General features: G+C 40.0%; 1 protein-coding gene across 5 annotated transcripts in view; it reads right to left on the minus strand.

Moving 5' to 3' along the window:
• LRBA (LPS responsive beige-like anchor protein) overlaps nt 1-16345 on the minus strand; it is a 350444-nt gene that overhangs the window by 207267 nt on the left and 126832 nt on the right. For all 5 annotated transcript variants that reach the window (XM_083456976.1, XM_083456977.1, XM_083456975.1 and 2 more), the window contains exon 37: nt 912-1078. In XM_083456976.1, the coding sequence (XP_083313102.1) occupies nt 912-1078 (167 nt within the window). The remainder of the gene's footprint in view (nt 1-911; nt 1079-16345) is intronic.

Below are 16345 nucleotides of genomic sequence, written 5' to 3' on the forward strand. Positions count from 1 at the left end.
GACCTTCTGTATAATTGACTAAAAATATTGATGTAATGGCATGGGTCTGATTGTGATTTATTAAAACCACTGCCGATCCCAGGCTGGCTGCCAGCATTGCAGCCTACTGATCGTATGGCATTAGGAAAGCCATCAATATTGAAACAAAATAAATGACATTAATGGGAAAGTATTAGGCCTACAGAGGCAAGGCTCCAACCAGTTATATGGATTTGAGAAGAAAGATGAAGCACAAAAACTACCATAAAACCAAATATGAAGATTTCTCAATATACAGTTTAGTATCTGCGACAAAAATCTTATGTTTTACTTCTGCAGGAAAGCATAAACGAATGCTTAAAAGATCAAGTTATAATCCTTTTTAAAAAAAATTGGGACTATAATCATCCTGTGTGCTTCTTTTTTTTACATGTTTTATGATGGCTAAATGCATTCTGGCTTTCCCATAAAGACATTTTGTTTTCCTGATAATGCTATTTACATTTTTGGGAATGATATAAGGGGTATTGCAAAGTGCATTATACAATACTTCCATTTAGCTGTAAATTGTTATAAAGTGAAAAATAATCATGTTGTATACTCAATGCATTAGATAATTTACAAGCTGATTATACAGATCTCAATAAAAGGTGGGTCACTGAGACAACTTTGGTTTCTGGATCACCTTATTAGATATATCGTCACTTCCACCTTCTTGTACTCAAATGAACATCTAAACACAGGCACTCCATTCTATTTAAGAGACATTATGGAAAACCTGAGAGTCAAAAAATGATCAAGTTGTAGAAATGAATCAGTATTTTCTGTTGCTTTTTTGTTAGTTTAAATCTAATTTTAGTGTTAACATTGTCCTTTCAGGACCAGTGATACCAGACACATCCTATATTGCCAAATGTTAAGTATCTGTTTACCTTGGTGCAGAATTGCCCCAGGCTCCATGCTTATCCATCAGAATGTTGATGATTTTCTGTATTAGCTGAGTTGCTGTCACATGATCTCGATACTTGGCCGCCCTTATCAAATGATCACACATCTTCTCATCCTCTCGCTTATCGGCAGAATACTGGGCCGACAATGACTGAAGTGGGGAAGAGAGGACAAAGAAAAACACGGTAAATACTGTGCACTTCTGTACTCAGTTCTGTCAACAAAGAAAAAGTTACTAGACTCTCCACATAGAATTTCTGCAACAAGATACAGACCCAGATCACACATAACACTAAGTCAAACCAAGTCTATGTGTATCTAGGTAAATTGCCATGATATCTGTACTTAAAAAAAGATAAACAAACATGGGGGGGGGAGTATGCAGGTAAATCATAGCTGCTTTGCTCCTACCACGGTCCCATTACCACCACACTACCCACAGTTAAGCCACAGTTTGGGTTAGTGTTTCGCCTGAACCTAGGCTCATGGTTTGTCTTGCTTCTGAAAAATTACAAGCTATAGTCAAGGTTTATTCTTGGCAAACCATTTGTGATTTGTCAGTGGAAAACAGACCATGAGTTCAGGTTCAGACATCAAGTTTAACGAAATCATGTCTTAGTTTCAGGTGGTGTAGAAGGAGCAGGATGCAGGGAGCAGCAAAGTAGCTGTGATTTTTATTGTGAATGCCCACTTGTTCACACTTAGCCTTTGGCTTAGCTGGGGCTGATTTTAGTCGGAGTCCCCAACATCTAGAAGGTCAAAAGGTTCTCAACCCCAACCCTAGAGGATTTTGTAAATACATGATGCACCCAAGTTCCTTTTTAAGAAGGGATCGGTGATGATGCAATTAACTCTTAAATAAGTATGCACATTGAATTTTATCTGGTAGCACTTTATGGTCTGGGAACATGACATTCAAAAAAATAGAATAGGAAGCCAGCATCAGTAACTCTCATATACCAAGAAGAAGCAAGTGTTGGTCAAAGGTAGGTTCATATATGAAACACTTGGTCTCTTCTACTGCTGGACCCCTGCCCCCCACCCCACGACTGGCATTCATGCTGCCTTTGACTGTGGAAGTGCCATAGCCACTGAGAACCTTAGATGCCCTTCTAAAGTCATCCAAGCAGTGTTAGAAACTGAGATATGAAAGCTAAGATCTAAACGGCTCCTTAAACCTAGGTTATGGGCACAACAATGGAATGTCTAGGCACACTTTTTTATAACAAGAATACAAAGCTGAAAATGAATGAACTGCAGATAAAATATTATGTTCATTTTTCACATGATCTAGTCCTTCCCCTGCCCACCCATTATATTCTCTTCTCCAGCCTTCAGAGAATAGCTGGAAGTGGGGGGAGACAGAAAACGGTCCTCCTTTCCTTTCACTCTGCAGTTTTAATCTGAAATATTAGGTGTACTACTGTGCCCAGAGCTCAGAAACTGCTTGCACTAATGAAATTCCCTGTCACAAAATGCACCCTAGAACAATGGGAGTTTCGAACACTGCATCCAAGCTGATAGCCATCTTACAGTAACAAATATCATAGTTTAACTATGTGCTGTGTGAAGATGCACGTTCTTTTGTCTGTTCAGTGCATCTGTGACCATTTGATTTGTTTCACATTGTTTCACTATATACAAGGAAGGCTAGTGCATCCAACCAACTAACTACTTCTTTATTCCCATCAAGACCAGGTAAGCCAATGCAATAGGCAAGCAATGTAAGCCTAGAAGATGTAATCAAAGGAAGGATAATTATGACTCTAGAGTTTACGTTAATAGTGCAACAGACTTTTGTTTGCACAGCGGGACTTTCCTTTTTATACACACACACAGGCAGCCTCCTGCACACTGCCAAAATCTGCTCTATGGGGTTGCAGGATCCTTTGGAGCAGGTTGGTGGCATAGGGAAGCAGACAGAATGGGAAAGTCCCATCCAATTTGCTCACATGATGCTGAATATCCAGCATTTTGAGAGTAGACCATTGACTTAATTTTCATATACTAAGTCAGAGCTTAAATAGGAATTTAACTTTTGGTTATACTACGTCAGCTCCTAAAAAGGTATTCAAGTGTTTAATACTATAGCAACAATATTAAACTGGTGGTTTTTCAACAAAAGGACAGAATAATTGACCTTATTATAATAAAATGCAGTGCTTTTTTTCTTTTTTGAAAAAAAGGTGCCAGTACTCACAATGAAGTTACTACAGTAAGTGTCACGCTTCATCATTTGGGGGGAAAGGTGCCAGTACTACATATCCCTGAATACCCCCAGAAAATAAGCACTGATAAAATGCCATATAAAATGTGTTACAAAAAGAGCAGTCAAGACATGGTAAAAATCAAGGGAAACAACAATTTGTATAAAAAACAATTAAGGATGGAGAAATAAGGGAATTTTCTCCTTTGATTATTCCAGTCTACTAGGATATTCCTAGAAGTATTACTGAGTATAGAGAAAAAGAGAAATGTTTGAAAACAAATGTTTCCATGTATGCATCTATTTTCAGGTCCACAACAAATAATAGTGTAATGTTACTACATTGAATAATACTAAGTTGAGTTTTTTTTTAAAAAAAGAAACCAAATCCAAGCTAATGATTACTAACCATTTCCCATAAGGGTATCATTAAGAAGAGAAAAAGCAATCTGAGGGAAAACAAGAACATACCACCTGCAAATGCAAATTCCCATCCGAACCACAGATTTTAGTAAATGGAACAAGCTCCTGCGTTTTTCTGTTAGATCTTTTGCACTTGACCTTTAACCTCCCGTTTAAAGTCTGAACTAGAAATACCACCCAGGGAAATCTTCCAAAGCTCCTGAATAAGACTTAGAAAAATGAAAGCTTAAAACCTCAATAGCAAACAAAAGTCAACCAATGACAATGTCTGACAGCCACCTTCAATTCTGAAGTGATGCTTCTGTCATCCAACGACTCAAAGTATTGATTTCTTTCAGCATGAAAAAGCCCAAGCCAATGAAATAGATATAGCAGCATGCCCCCTTTCCCCTCCCCCGATAATAGCCATCAAGGTTAACACAGGCAGAACACTTATCAAGGTATCTTTTCTATTTCTTCTTGTTTTAATGGACTGAATACAATGTATTGGCTTTTCATCTCTGCAACCTGCAGCCTCCGCCCTCTGCATCATCATCATTTATCTAGCCCTTAACGGATCTGAAGATTCAGGATCTGCATATAAATTAACTTTTTTCGAAAGCTATTTGTTACAGAAATCTGTTGTGGTCTCTTTGCTTTGCCATATATAGGGGATCCTGGTTATTATTAACATAGTAAAAGTAGCCCCCCCCCCCTCCACACCCCAGGGTCTTTAGAAAATAAAGTGTTAAGACTATCTCATGATTAGAAGCATTATAATCAGTACAAGGAAAGTTCTATAAAGGACAGTAATGTGATATACTGGTGCTAGTCAAAAGAGGGTTAATATTTTTACATGGCGATAATGTTTTTTACAGGTAACAGAAGGAAATAAGCATATAGATAAGAATGCATGTTCAATTTAATAATTGCTCTATTCTATATCCTTTGAGATTTAATTTGTGCTTAAGGCAGTTGCTTTCTCTGTGTCCTTCCCACTGAAAGGTAGATGCTCCATAAGAAAGGCACCAATCAGACAAATAGTAGAATTCTAACAAAGAGAATGCAAAAATCATACTGTGGCAATATCTTATACAGTTATACCTTGGATCCCGAATGCCTTAGCTCCCGAACAAATCGGCTCCCGAATGATCGAAACCCAGTTTTCAAACGATTTTCAGAAGCTGAACATCCGGCATGGCTTCCGCAGCTTCCAATTGGTTGCAGGAGCTTCCTGCAGCCAATCAGAAGCAGTGCTTTGGTTTCTAAACATTTTGGAAGTCGATTGGGCTTCCGGAACGGACTCTGTTCAACTTCCAAGGTATGACTATATTAAGACCAACTAAAATTGAAGTAGGGATTTTTTTTTCATCCTCAGGGCCACTTCATTTCATGGTTCACCACCTAGGGTCCACATGTTAATGGTGGGTGGGGCAGAGTGGAAAAAAGTGGATTGGGCCAGATGCAAAAGTAGGCAGAACAATGGATGATACCTTAATCTTTGTACACTAGACTACATTCCTTACACACACACGAGGAATTATCACAGTTCAAGGACACATTCCAGACAGATTTGTGTCACAGAAGTGTGATAAAACAGCAAACAAGCTTCCAAGTTCTTCTGAACTCTTCTTCAGGCAGGATGTTTGGATTACTATATAACACACTCTACATGGAGCTGCCTTTGAAAAGTGCTCAGAAACTTCAATTGGCTTAAAAAGCTGCAGCCACACTGTTGACTGGAAGATGAACGAGTGACTGGATCCCTGACAAGGTGGATGACACATTGAAGCCCTGTAACAGTGGTGCCAGAGTAGACATGGGGACACAGTTGGCATCCTTATTCTTATTCTTATTATCTGGGTCTGCAGCAGCAGTTAGTCCCTGTGTTCATATCTCTCCTATATCACTATGTGTCTGTAGTTGCTGATGAGTAGCTGTCTTAGTTGGGGCCTGTCTGTAAACACCCTACCATCAAAGGTCTGTGAGAGGGAAGTGTCATTGCCCCATTGGTTTCAGCTGAAAACCGTTAAGTGACAAGTAATGTTCTGTCTTTTTCTCTACTGTAGTAGGTTGTTCCTAAGTACCAGTCTAGCCTTGTGAATCTATTTCTCTCTCTTCCTGCCCCACCAACAACCTTCTTTGGATGGGTAGTATAGTTTGAGAAATGTTGATGGAAATTCTTAAGTTGTGACTCTGTCTGATGAGTCAGGTGCGGTTGTATCGGTCGTATCACTCATCTGGTGAAGTAGACAGCAGCCCACAAAAGCTGATGCCGAAATAAATGTGTTAGTCCATCAAGCAGCACAAAACTCCTTTTTCCCCCTGCAATATGGCCACCCCTCTGGGGATAATAAAATAAATTCTTCTTCTATTGCTGTACTGTAGCTATATTGTAGCTATTAAAAGGAAATGCGGTAGCGAACCTTCCTGGTGTTTATTTGTATGATTAAAACTGTGAAACACTGAGTTTAAACAAGGTGACATACACAAAGAGCAGAATACAGAGCTACGACTTCTCTTTTGTAAAGAGTACATGACATTAGGCTTACAAAGTTTCTTCACGTCCATGACACAAAATTACTGCTAAAGATTACTGCCAACAATATTCAAGCAGGAAGGATTCTGGTAAGTGGAAGGTGAGTTCTGCTCATGTTAACAACCCAATTCCTTCCCCTCCACTGTTGCTTCCTGTCTCTCCCAAAACCTACCTGAGGGTTGGTAAGGATTTCCAGAATGGTAGGAGATGGGACATGCAGACTGGAGTTAGAAGAGAGAAATCAGTGGGCAGAGGAAGGTTAGATGAAAAATTGTTCTTCTGCTCACACAAGGCAACCCAAAACTAACAGAAGTTGCTGGCAGGTAATCAGAAACTTCATGATATTAGGATTCTAAAATACACAAGCAGCTATAACTTGTGGCCAGACAGAAACAACAAATCAACAAACCTATTGGGGGGGGGGGCCTCTACTCTAGCTTAAAATCAGAAATAAACACAAGCTTTAAAAAACTACATCCCTCTTGCAAAAAAAGTGTGTGCTTACTAAATATTTTAGATTGTTTTTGAAAGGTACACACACACACACACACACACACACACACAAATGTTTACCGTTATCGGTGGCCCATTACACAAACTAAGATGTTTTTATTTTATGCTCAAGTACATACAGAGTACCCAAAAGAAGAAAACTACATCACTTGCAAAATCAGATTGCAAATGTGTTTACGATAACTAAATTACAGCTAATCATATTAACTGCTTCGCCCCCTCACAGTACATCATGCTTTCATCAAATCAGTCAAGCTAGAACACTGAAAGGAATATACTTTCTTATGGCGCTATCTTTCCCCAAGATCCTCTGTTTTGAACTGACTGCAGGGCTGAGCCATATTTATACAGCTCAGAACCTGAAAAGAAAATCAGTCATGTCCAAAAATACTTTGATCTGGATAAAGTGAGAGCCAAGGCATGCTCTACAAATTCCTCACAAAGGATATACATGCAACCCACCATTAGATAGAAATGTTTTATAAAGCCACATTAAGCCATGGCTCCTTTGTACATACATGGGTAGATGTGGCAAAATGCCTGTGCAAAGCAACAACCACTTGTGACAATTACTTGTGGGTTGAAAGTTTCTACATGGCAAGGTAGAAACACAATATTGATAACAGGTTAAGATGTATTTTACCTCTACCCTATTTAAGCTGAGCAATTGTTTTAAAAACTTCCTAATAACTATACAATGCTTGCACTCTTAAGAATGGCATTATCATAGGCAGACATAAGGAGGTGAATAATCTACTCTGGTAGTCTTAATGCCAAGATGAGTTGCCTACGCCTCTGAATGCATTCCAGACACCATGTTTCTTCTGAGTTTTCTCTTCTAGCAACTAGATTCAGGGACCTAAATAAACTATACTTTTGGTCTAACTCTGCTGCTGTATTCTCTGTGTCCATATGATAAAGACTGTTATTGTTGAAGCCTTATCAGGCTGCCTCACACAACAAACAGTTGTTGCCGGGGAAAAGAGGAAAAACAAGAAACTGTTGTAAAATATCTCATTCAGATATTATTTAAGGCAATATATTTGACCTAGGTTCTCACAAACATGTGGCAAACATTTCATTCAAAAGAACTGTACTTCTTTCACAGAGAGCCTAGGTACCTGAACAAGAACTAATTTCAGTCTCACTGCTCTACACAGGAAGTACTGTTGAAGTGTATTTAGCAAAAGGATTCAACATAACAATAGTGGTAGATAAGGACCAGCAAATGTACACGCAATCCTTTTATAGCATAGTTTTCTAAACTAAAAAGCAGCATTTAAAAATAATGATTTGGGTTTGGGGGTTTTTAAGGAAGAATATGTGGTCTACCACTGACAATGTTTGATCTAATCCCTGAAATCTAATACAACTTTAAGAAGCAGTCACATGTTTCATTCCTAATGAAGCCCTAGAAAGGAGAGTTCACTTTATTCTGGAGGCACGTATCAAAGTAGATCTCACCAAGCAACAGAGGCGCATCATCTAAGGATCTTTTTCACATTAAGAATCCTATTAGAAGGAAAACACTAAAAGGTAATTGAATTTCCCTCAGTTATCTTCATCTCTGTCAGCTCCTGCTACAATAACTTACTCTCCAGAGCACAGATAACTCAATTCTGTCCAGCAAGCATATGTTATGAATCTCCAAAGCAAACTTGTCTAAATCATTCTGGTCTTCTATCAAGGTTGGCTGTGGATATGAACTCTGACAGAAAGCAAACAAATTTATTTTTATCTTTTCAATAATTCACTTCTTCATGGCTTGATAGAAGAATCTAAGGATATTTATGTTTTTAGTAATTTTGGCATTATAAATACTGACTGAACATTGACTGGAATTAAAACCTGTTTAAACAGCCATTTTGTTATTAGCACTTTCAAGCTGAAAGATAATTTGAGGTGTACTGTACTGACTTACTAGAGATTTCTATAAATGAAAGCGTTCCTTCCAATTACATTTGCACAATTGGTTAAGACTAGGATGTATACTTCATGTTTAATTCAAAACCGTGCTTAAATGTATTGTGGTTTATAACTGTGGATGTATTTTTTGCAATTATTATTTATTACATTTTTGAACCTCACTTCAGCAAAGGTTCCCAAGAAGGTGTAAAACATTAATACATATATCAAAACATCAACATTAAAACCACACACCTACTAATACAGTGATTCTTATGCAAATTCAGCAGCCACAGCTAACAGAACAACCAACCAACACCTGTCCACCAAAACCAAAAGAAACAGAGATGTCTTCAGCTGATGTCAAACAGATGCCAGCAAGGGGGACAATTGTACCTACAAAAGAAGGAATTCCACAAGTGGGGTGTCGTAACAGAGAGGCACTTGCACTGCATCATCACATCACTGACCATGGCTGACAACGGAACCATCAGAAAATCTTACGGCATGGGTTGGCAGATAATGGGAAAGGCACTTCTACAAATACCTAGGTCCCAAGCCATGTACTCTCTTAGATTAAAAGGTTATTTAAGAATGCTTCAATCTAAGGGTGCCCTTTTGCAATTCTATGGTAAGTGAGACTTGAAATGTTAAAAACATACCTTGAGAAAACAGAAGTAGAAATAAAAGCAGCAGCAGTTTATGATAAGGTTTGAACTATCCTTGGTTGCCAAGTGTGGAGTGTCAGTTGCAGGAAGGCAAATGTAGGATGGGGGGGAAACTGCTGATGTACAATCTAGTAGCCTGTGCCAGTAAAGTACCTGTGATCACATTCAAATCTAGCACAGTATGTTGCCCTACTTTTAATAGTTTCTATTCCTACATTCCTTCTCTTCCTACCAGTCACCATGCCCAATCTATTGTTCAATATAACGATGGTGCTTAAACAAACTGTCCATGATCAGCACCAAATGAGGGAGCTGGGGCCAAGTAGGGAGTTCCAGAGCTGTGTAAGTTCCGGAGCTGGAGGCTATGAGCTCAACAACAAGCTTTTAATCCAGCAAGGCTCCAGAGGCGGCAGAAAGACTTAAATCCTGACTGCTAGCTCCTCTTCTTCCTGGTCATCTGCTGGGCTGCTATTCACAGTGGAGTCTTTCCCCTCCTCCCAAAAATGCCTTGCATCTAAGGAGACCTCTAGTCATACATAGACCCTGCAGGCAGGCAGGCACACCTATGCAAACTCTGGGTTTGAGTGTAGGATGATATTGGAGACTCAGGGCTTGGGCTATGATCAGGTGGCTCAGGTGAGACATGCATGACATGAGGCACTCCACCACCTTAGGACATTCGAGGGCTCCTTAGGGTTTTTATCTGTACTGTGATTCTCTGCAAGGCCCCAGGACTTTTCCACAGAGGAGGTCTCTCTTGGTTCGGAATGGGCAAGATTCTGACACAAATTAGACTTTAGGACAAGTGGACATTAGAAAATAGGCTCTAATTAATTAAAGGTTTGTTACAACTTTATGCCCCTGCTAGAACTACTCTTTGGATTCTTTCTTATAGGTCCTTAACCAGTCCACACTAGATAAATTTGGGCCCGCCATAGCGTAGCTGTGTAGTGACACAAAGCACAGAGGCAAGGTATGATCACAGTACCGGCTAAATCAATTTAGGTCACTCCCTATGATCACCTATAGCTAAAATTCTACCAGCACTTTGATAATGGAGCAGGGGGGGAATGAGAAATCTATTAAGGTTCATCAATTATCTCCCACAGGAAAATTTATTCTTGCTTAAAGGTAAAGGTAAGGGTACCCCTGCCCGTACGGGCCAGTCTGGACAGACTCTAGGGTTGTGCGCCCATCTCACTCAAGAGGCTGGGGACCAGCGCTGTCCGAAGACATTTCCGGGTCACGTGGCCAGCATGAGAAGCTGCATCTGGTGAGCCAGCACAGCACACAGAAACAGCGTTTACCTTCCCGCTAGTAAGCGGTCCCTATTTATCTACTTGCACCCGGGGGTGCTTTCGAACTGCTAGGTTGGCAGGCGCTGGGACCGAACGACGGGAGCGTACCCTGCCGCCGGGATTTGAACCGCCGACCATGCGATCGGCAAGTCCTAGGCACTGAGGTTTTACCCACAGCGCCACCGTGTCCCCCCTTATTCTTGCTTACAGACAACTTAATATGGAACAGTTATTTCTCAGCAGCAAGCCAACAACCCAGATACATAGATCAAGGAAGAACAGTACCAACAATGCTCCTTCTCTTTCTTATTCTATGAAGAGGACTATTCAACCTCAGGCATCAGCCATGCTGCTGTATCTGCACTAAACATACATTTACACCATACAAGAAGTGTGCAGTTACTAAACTGGGAAAGGGTTCAAATTCCCATGAAGCTCACCAAGTGGCCATGAGCCAGGAACTCTTTTATCCTCCAAAACTCACAGTCCTGCAGTGAGAATAAAATGGGATAATTTAATGCCACACCAAGCTCCCGATTGGAAGGGGAGAATTCAAATGTGATAGATTGATCACTTGCCAGCAATATTCTGAAGGATTTTACATGGACATAACAGAAGATGCATTAAGCATGTCTCATTTTTGGATCCCTCTCAAAAAGTCCAGGGGCCCTGAACACTGTGAGACACATCACTGTTCACTCACACAGATCTTCACTAACGAGAAATTGTTCTTAGGGTTCAGCTAGAAGTTATATGGGAGATATACAGAATTTATGGATATCCCCTGTTTTGCTTTTGAAGAAGTTAATAGCAGCTGGCAAAGATTACCAGTTTCTACAGCTGCATCTTTGCATATCCTGTGCTCCCTTGCATCCCTGCATCAGATCAGAGTCTTGGTTCTTCTGACCCGTGCTGTTTTCCCTACTCCTGAAGTTGCTGTTTGCTCTGTAGAGGAAAGTATGATGGGCAAGGAGCAGCTGGGCCCTCCCCCAGCAATATAATAATCATGATCTGATGCAACCCTCCCCCCCCCGCAAAAAAAAATGTCAACATCTTGCAAAGTTATTTACTTGATCTCAAAACCCAGGCCTTTTAATAGTTTTACTTGATAAATTGGTTTTATGCTACTCTCACATACTATTTTACTATACATTTCTACAGATCAATCAAAAGAGGGAGGGAGGGAGGGAGAACTGAAGGTGGATGAACCACAGAGCCTAGGACTTGCTGATCAGAAGGTCAGTGGTTCGAATCCCCGCGACGGGGTGAGCTCCCGTTGCTCGGTCCCAGCTCCTGCCAACCTAGCAGTCTGAAAGCACGCCAGTGCAAGTAGATAAATAGGTACCGCTGCAGCGGGAAGGTAAATGCCATTTCCGTGCACTGCTCTGGTTCGCCAGAAGTGGCTTAGTCATGCTGGCCACATGACCCAGAAGCTGTACGCTGGCTCCCTTGGCCAATAAAGCGCCGCAACCCAAGAGTTGGCCACGACTGGACCTAATGGTCAGGGGTCCCTTTACCTTTACCTTTAATGAACTTCCATCCACATTTGTCCATTTCAGGCTGTGGGTGAGAGAGAGCCATTCAATTTCCCTCCCACTGTCTTCCATTGTTTCCAATGATAGGGGGGAAACACAATGCCATACACACACCAAGAGGGTACGCTGGGTAACTGGGAATGCTATTCCACTTTGCATCTACCAACAGAGCTCTTGTGTTGAGTAAGGCAAAGGATGAAGGTTTCTGGAGGTAGAAGGAATATTGTGGAGTCATATCTTCCTCTCCAATGGAAGACCTCTCTTTCTGTCCTCATAGGAGGAGATCTAAAAGATCCTATAGGATTCCAGTCTTGCTGTTGCTAGTTTCCATTGATTTAATCTTAGTATGATTTAAGGCAAATTTAAAAAAAAAGTTTTTGAAGGGCAGGGTGCAAATTGTTTAAAGTAAACAGAAATCAGGAAGGGAGATCCAGATTGTGGATCTGCTATGTAACATCTAGTTGCGCCCATACATATATCTTGAATAAACCCCTCTCTTCCTACTTAAACATTGGCCTGGCTCAGATTTGGCAGGGAATGCTAAACTTTATTGTATTTTTAAATTATTATCCAGCTGAGAAACAAAGCATTCCACCGACCCCCAATGTACTGTTACAAGATTATCCCAGTTTTTAAAAAAATAATGCTGAAAATGTTGTTGACCATAATTGAAATATACTTTCTTCATAGTTAGTAGCTAACAACATATGAAAATTATTATATAAAAAGCATAACCGTTACTAGCTTCTTCAGAATTTAAAGCAGAAGATCTTTTACAAAAGGAAGTCTCTACCATAACGTCATGCTGCTTCGGCAAACACTGTCATCCTTTTTAAAACAACCCCTTAGTCTTTTTTCAATTACACTGATCCAAATCCAGCAATGTCTTTATTTTTTTCAATTCCTGCGAAACTTAACAAGAAAGTAGCTAGTTTGTTCATCCCTTTACATTCATGTGTAAGCACTGCATCAGTTATGCATCAAATGTATAACTTGTAGTGTGGGGAGATTATAATTTCACCTTTGGATAAGAGTTTGACATATTAGCTCAAGGGGAACATCTACCATGTCCTTTTTTTCTAATAGCCATGTAACATGTTTGTATTTTTTACTGAATTTGACAAACCAGCAAAATTAAAAAGTCATATTTGTAAGTAATGAGAATTCATAAAGATTCCCCCCTCATATGCTCAGTGTGAACCTGTTGTGAGAGAAGATTCAGTAGAGCGCAAAGGGGTTCAGCTGATCCCCCGGGCTGAGCTATAGCCTTTTGGTTGGACCTGATTACCAGCACCAGCATCTTCCTGTATGGTGGCTAAAGTCAGAAATATCTGGGGAGGATACGCAAGCGAGGAAGGTATCCCGCCTCCCGGGGAATGCGCAGAGAGAAGAAGCTGGTGGAAGTCAGAAAGAGGTAAAAGATAATTTTATAAAGTAAAACCAATAATAATTTGACATTAACGTTATAGGAAAAATGAAAGAATGTGGCAGTTTGGGTGCATGGGATAAGATACAAATTAAGTGTGAAAGGTCCTGCCAACCTAGCAGTTCAAAAGCACGTCAAAGGACAAGTAGATAAATAGGTACCACTCTGGCAGGAAGGTAAACGGCGTTTCCGTGTGCTACTCTGGTTCGCCAGAAGCGGCTTAGTCATGCTGGCCACATGATCCGGAAGCTGTACGCCGGCTCCCTCGGCCAATAAAGCGAGATTAGCAACCCCAGAGTCTGTCACAACTGGACCTAATGGTCAGGGGTCCCTTTACCTTTACCTTTTAAGTGTGAAAGGAGAGTCGGAGAAGAAATTACAGATGAGCAAAAACAGTTTGAAAGGCAAGGGGAGGGATATAAATTAAAAAGCCTCTGGATCAGCAAGTGGGCAACCAAGCCAAACTACACCCCCAGCTAGTGCCTATATTTAGCAGGGATGTAAACAGGTACGTATTTCTGCCTGGTGCTTCAATAAAATGCAATATCTTTCCCTCACCACAGCAATGTGTGGTGAATTTCCAGTCAGAATTTCTTCACGTACAGCTTCCCCAAACACTCCTTACCTACGCAGCTAATATATTATGCCTGATGCATCTATAAACGGCAGTGAACACTCTTCAGCTGTTAGCAGCCATCCAGCTCCAAATAGTGGGGAAGCCTGAATTACCACTGGGTACCATACCAGTATCTACATTGCCCTTAACAATTGCAATTTGGAGCTTGAGTAAACATGGAAAGCCCTTAACACAACATGTTAAGATGAAATGCTTTTTTCTTTTCTTTTCTTTTTTTGCAAATTGAAAAATAATAAAGTCAGTGCAGCACTACAGTTTAGGGACAGAGATTTCTCCAGATGTCTGGAAGCCTCACTTGCAATTGTTCTACATGCATAATACGCAAACACAGAGAGCACACAAATTATCTCAAGAAATACCTCTTATTTCCCACCTTTTAATGCCATCCTTCCCCCCAAGCCAATAGTGTATGTTTTCTCCTACTTACATCTTATTGTATGGAAACAAACTTTAAAAATGAATCTGTTCACATTCTGCACTAGTCTAGTATGGCTGAAAAAGCAGCATCCTACAAATGCTCTCCCTCTTTTTCCTTGACGTTCAGGGTTTTACATTAGCCACCCTCATCCCTTAGATGCAAAAACAAGCTAAATATAGAAAGGGGAAGGATCGGGAAATTGTAAGATGAATCAAAGTGGTATCTTGCTACTGATAGCCTTGGCCTCCATAAATTTGTTGAATCCTCTTCAGAGGTCATCACTGTCTCCCATGTGAGCTGATTCCATACTTTACCTATGTGCAACATATATGCATAACATATATTTCTTTTTTGCTTTTCCACTCAGGAGCTAAACACTGTGCATGTTTCCCTCTCTTTCCCCCTTTTATATTTGCAGCATCTCTGTGAGATAAGCTAGGTTAATATATGTTAATACATATATTAACAGACATATATTATGTATGCTATTATACATACATTAACATACATATATAGATGTAGATCTGGGAGGGGCCCGATCCACATACAATATAGCCAGTCCAGGAAATCCTGTTGGCACCTCTACCTGGCCCAAATTATGGCCTGTGCCTATCCTACCTCACAGCTATGTGATGGTTGTATTACTAATGCTGTAAGAAGGTGTAATAGCTTAGGGCTGATTTCCAGTATTGGTTGCTCCTAATAAACTGTTCCTATAATTATTGTCTTAATTATTTTGCCTTCTTTTTTTTTTAAAAAAAGGGAGATTTCAAGCATGTTCATGTGTGTAAACACAATACAGGAAATGTTTCTCAAGGCTACTCAAAAGCTAAGATTTAATAGATAAAGAATATCTGATGCTTAGCTATAAGGAAAGGGAAGACTCACAGAAAACATTATTTTGTTTTATTTTTGCAAAGGAGGACACGTGAAATAAGCTAGAAACTACCTGTATCTTTTGAGCAAGGCATGACTACATTTACATTCATATTCAACATAAGCCATAAACCAAAACATGAACAGCTTATTGCTGCTTAACTATAGCCTATAAATTGGATCAGGGTGAAAATTAGGGCTATAGAGAAGTCCAACTAATACGCATGAAGAAACATAACTGAAGGGAAAAGGGCAACAAATTTTACAGCAGCTGGAAATGCTAGATTTAATTATTGAAGGGCAATCATGCAGAGAAGTTAGCTGCCTAATATGATTTACAACAAAGAAGAATCCAATGAATATCCCAGTTATATTGACAAACTGCTAATAATCAGAACGTAAGACTATTGCAATTTGCGACAAATGCATAATTTAAGTAAAGACATCACAACAAAAAGGAAACGATGCATGCCTTACTTATAAACCACAAAAGCTGTAACCTGTGTGTTTGTGTGTGTGTGTAAAACATGCTGCATTTTGAAGAATAGCTGTTTATACTACTGAGAAACTGACTGGCCAGTCACAAGCCATCAACATCCAAACAAAGAAGTATAAAATGAAACACATTTTATTCACACTTATATTTTCTTTGTTCAACACTTTATATTTAACATTCTTATGCTTGTCTCTTAATCACTCTTGCATATATCACAGTTGGGACTATTAAGCATCCACTTTGCATGCAGAAGGTCCCAGGTAGGATGACCTGCCTGAAACCTTAGAGGGCCACTGACGGTCAGTGTAGACAACAAGTGCCCAAAACTGATGTGCAAATCACCGTATCACTGATTTTCAGAGCTCCTAATAAAACCACCAACAGCTAGTGCTCAAACACATAATCCAAAATGCATGCAGACTGTTATTAACATATGCATACTACTTGAAGGGACATTGCCAGGGATTGAGACCCATTTCTGTTTGGGGTGCTTCACAAT

The sequence above is a fragment of the Podarcis tiliguerta genome (assembly GCF_965153285.1).
Source record: "Podarcis tiliguerta genome assembly, chromosome: 9".
NCBI lineage: Eukaryota > Metazoa > Chordata > Lepidosauria > Squamata > Lacertidae > Podarcis > Podarcis tiliguerta.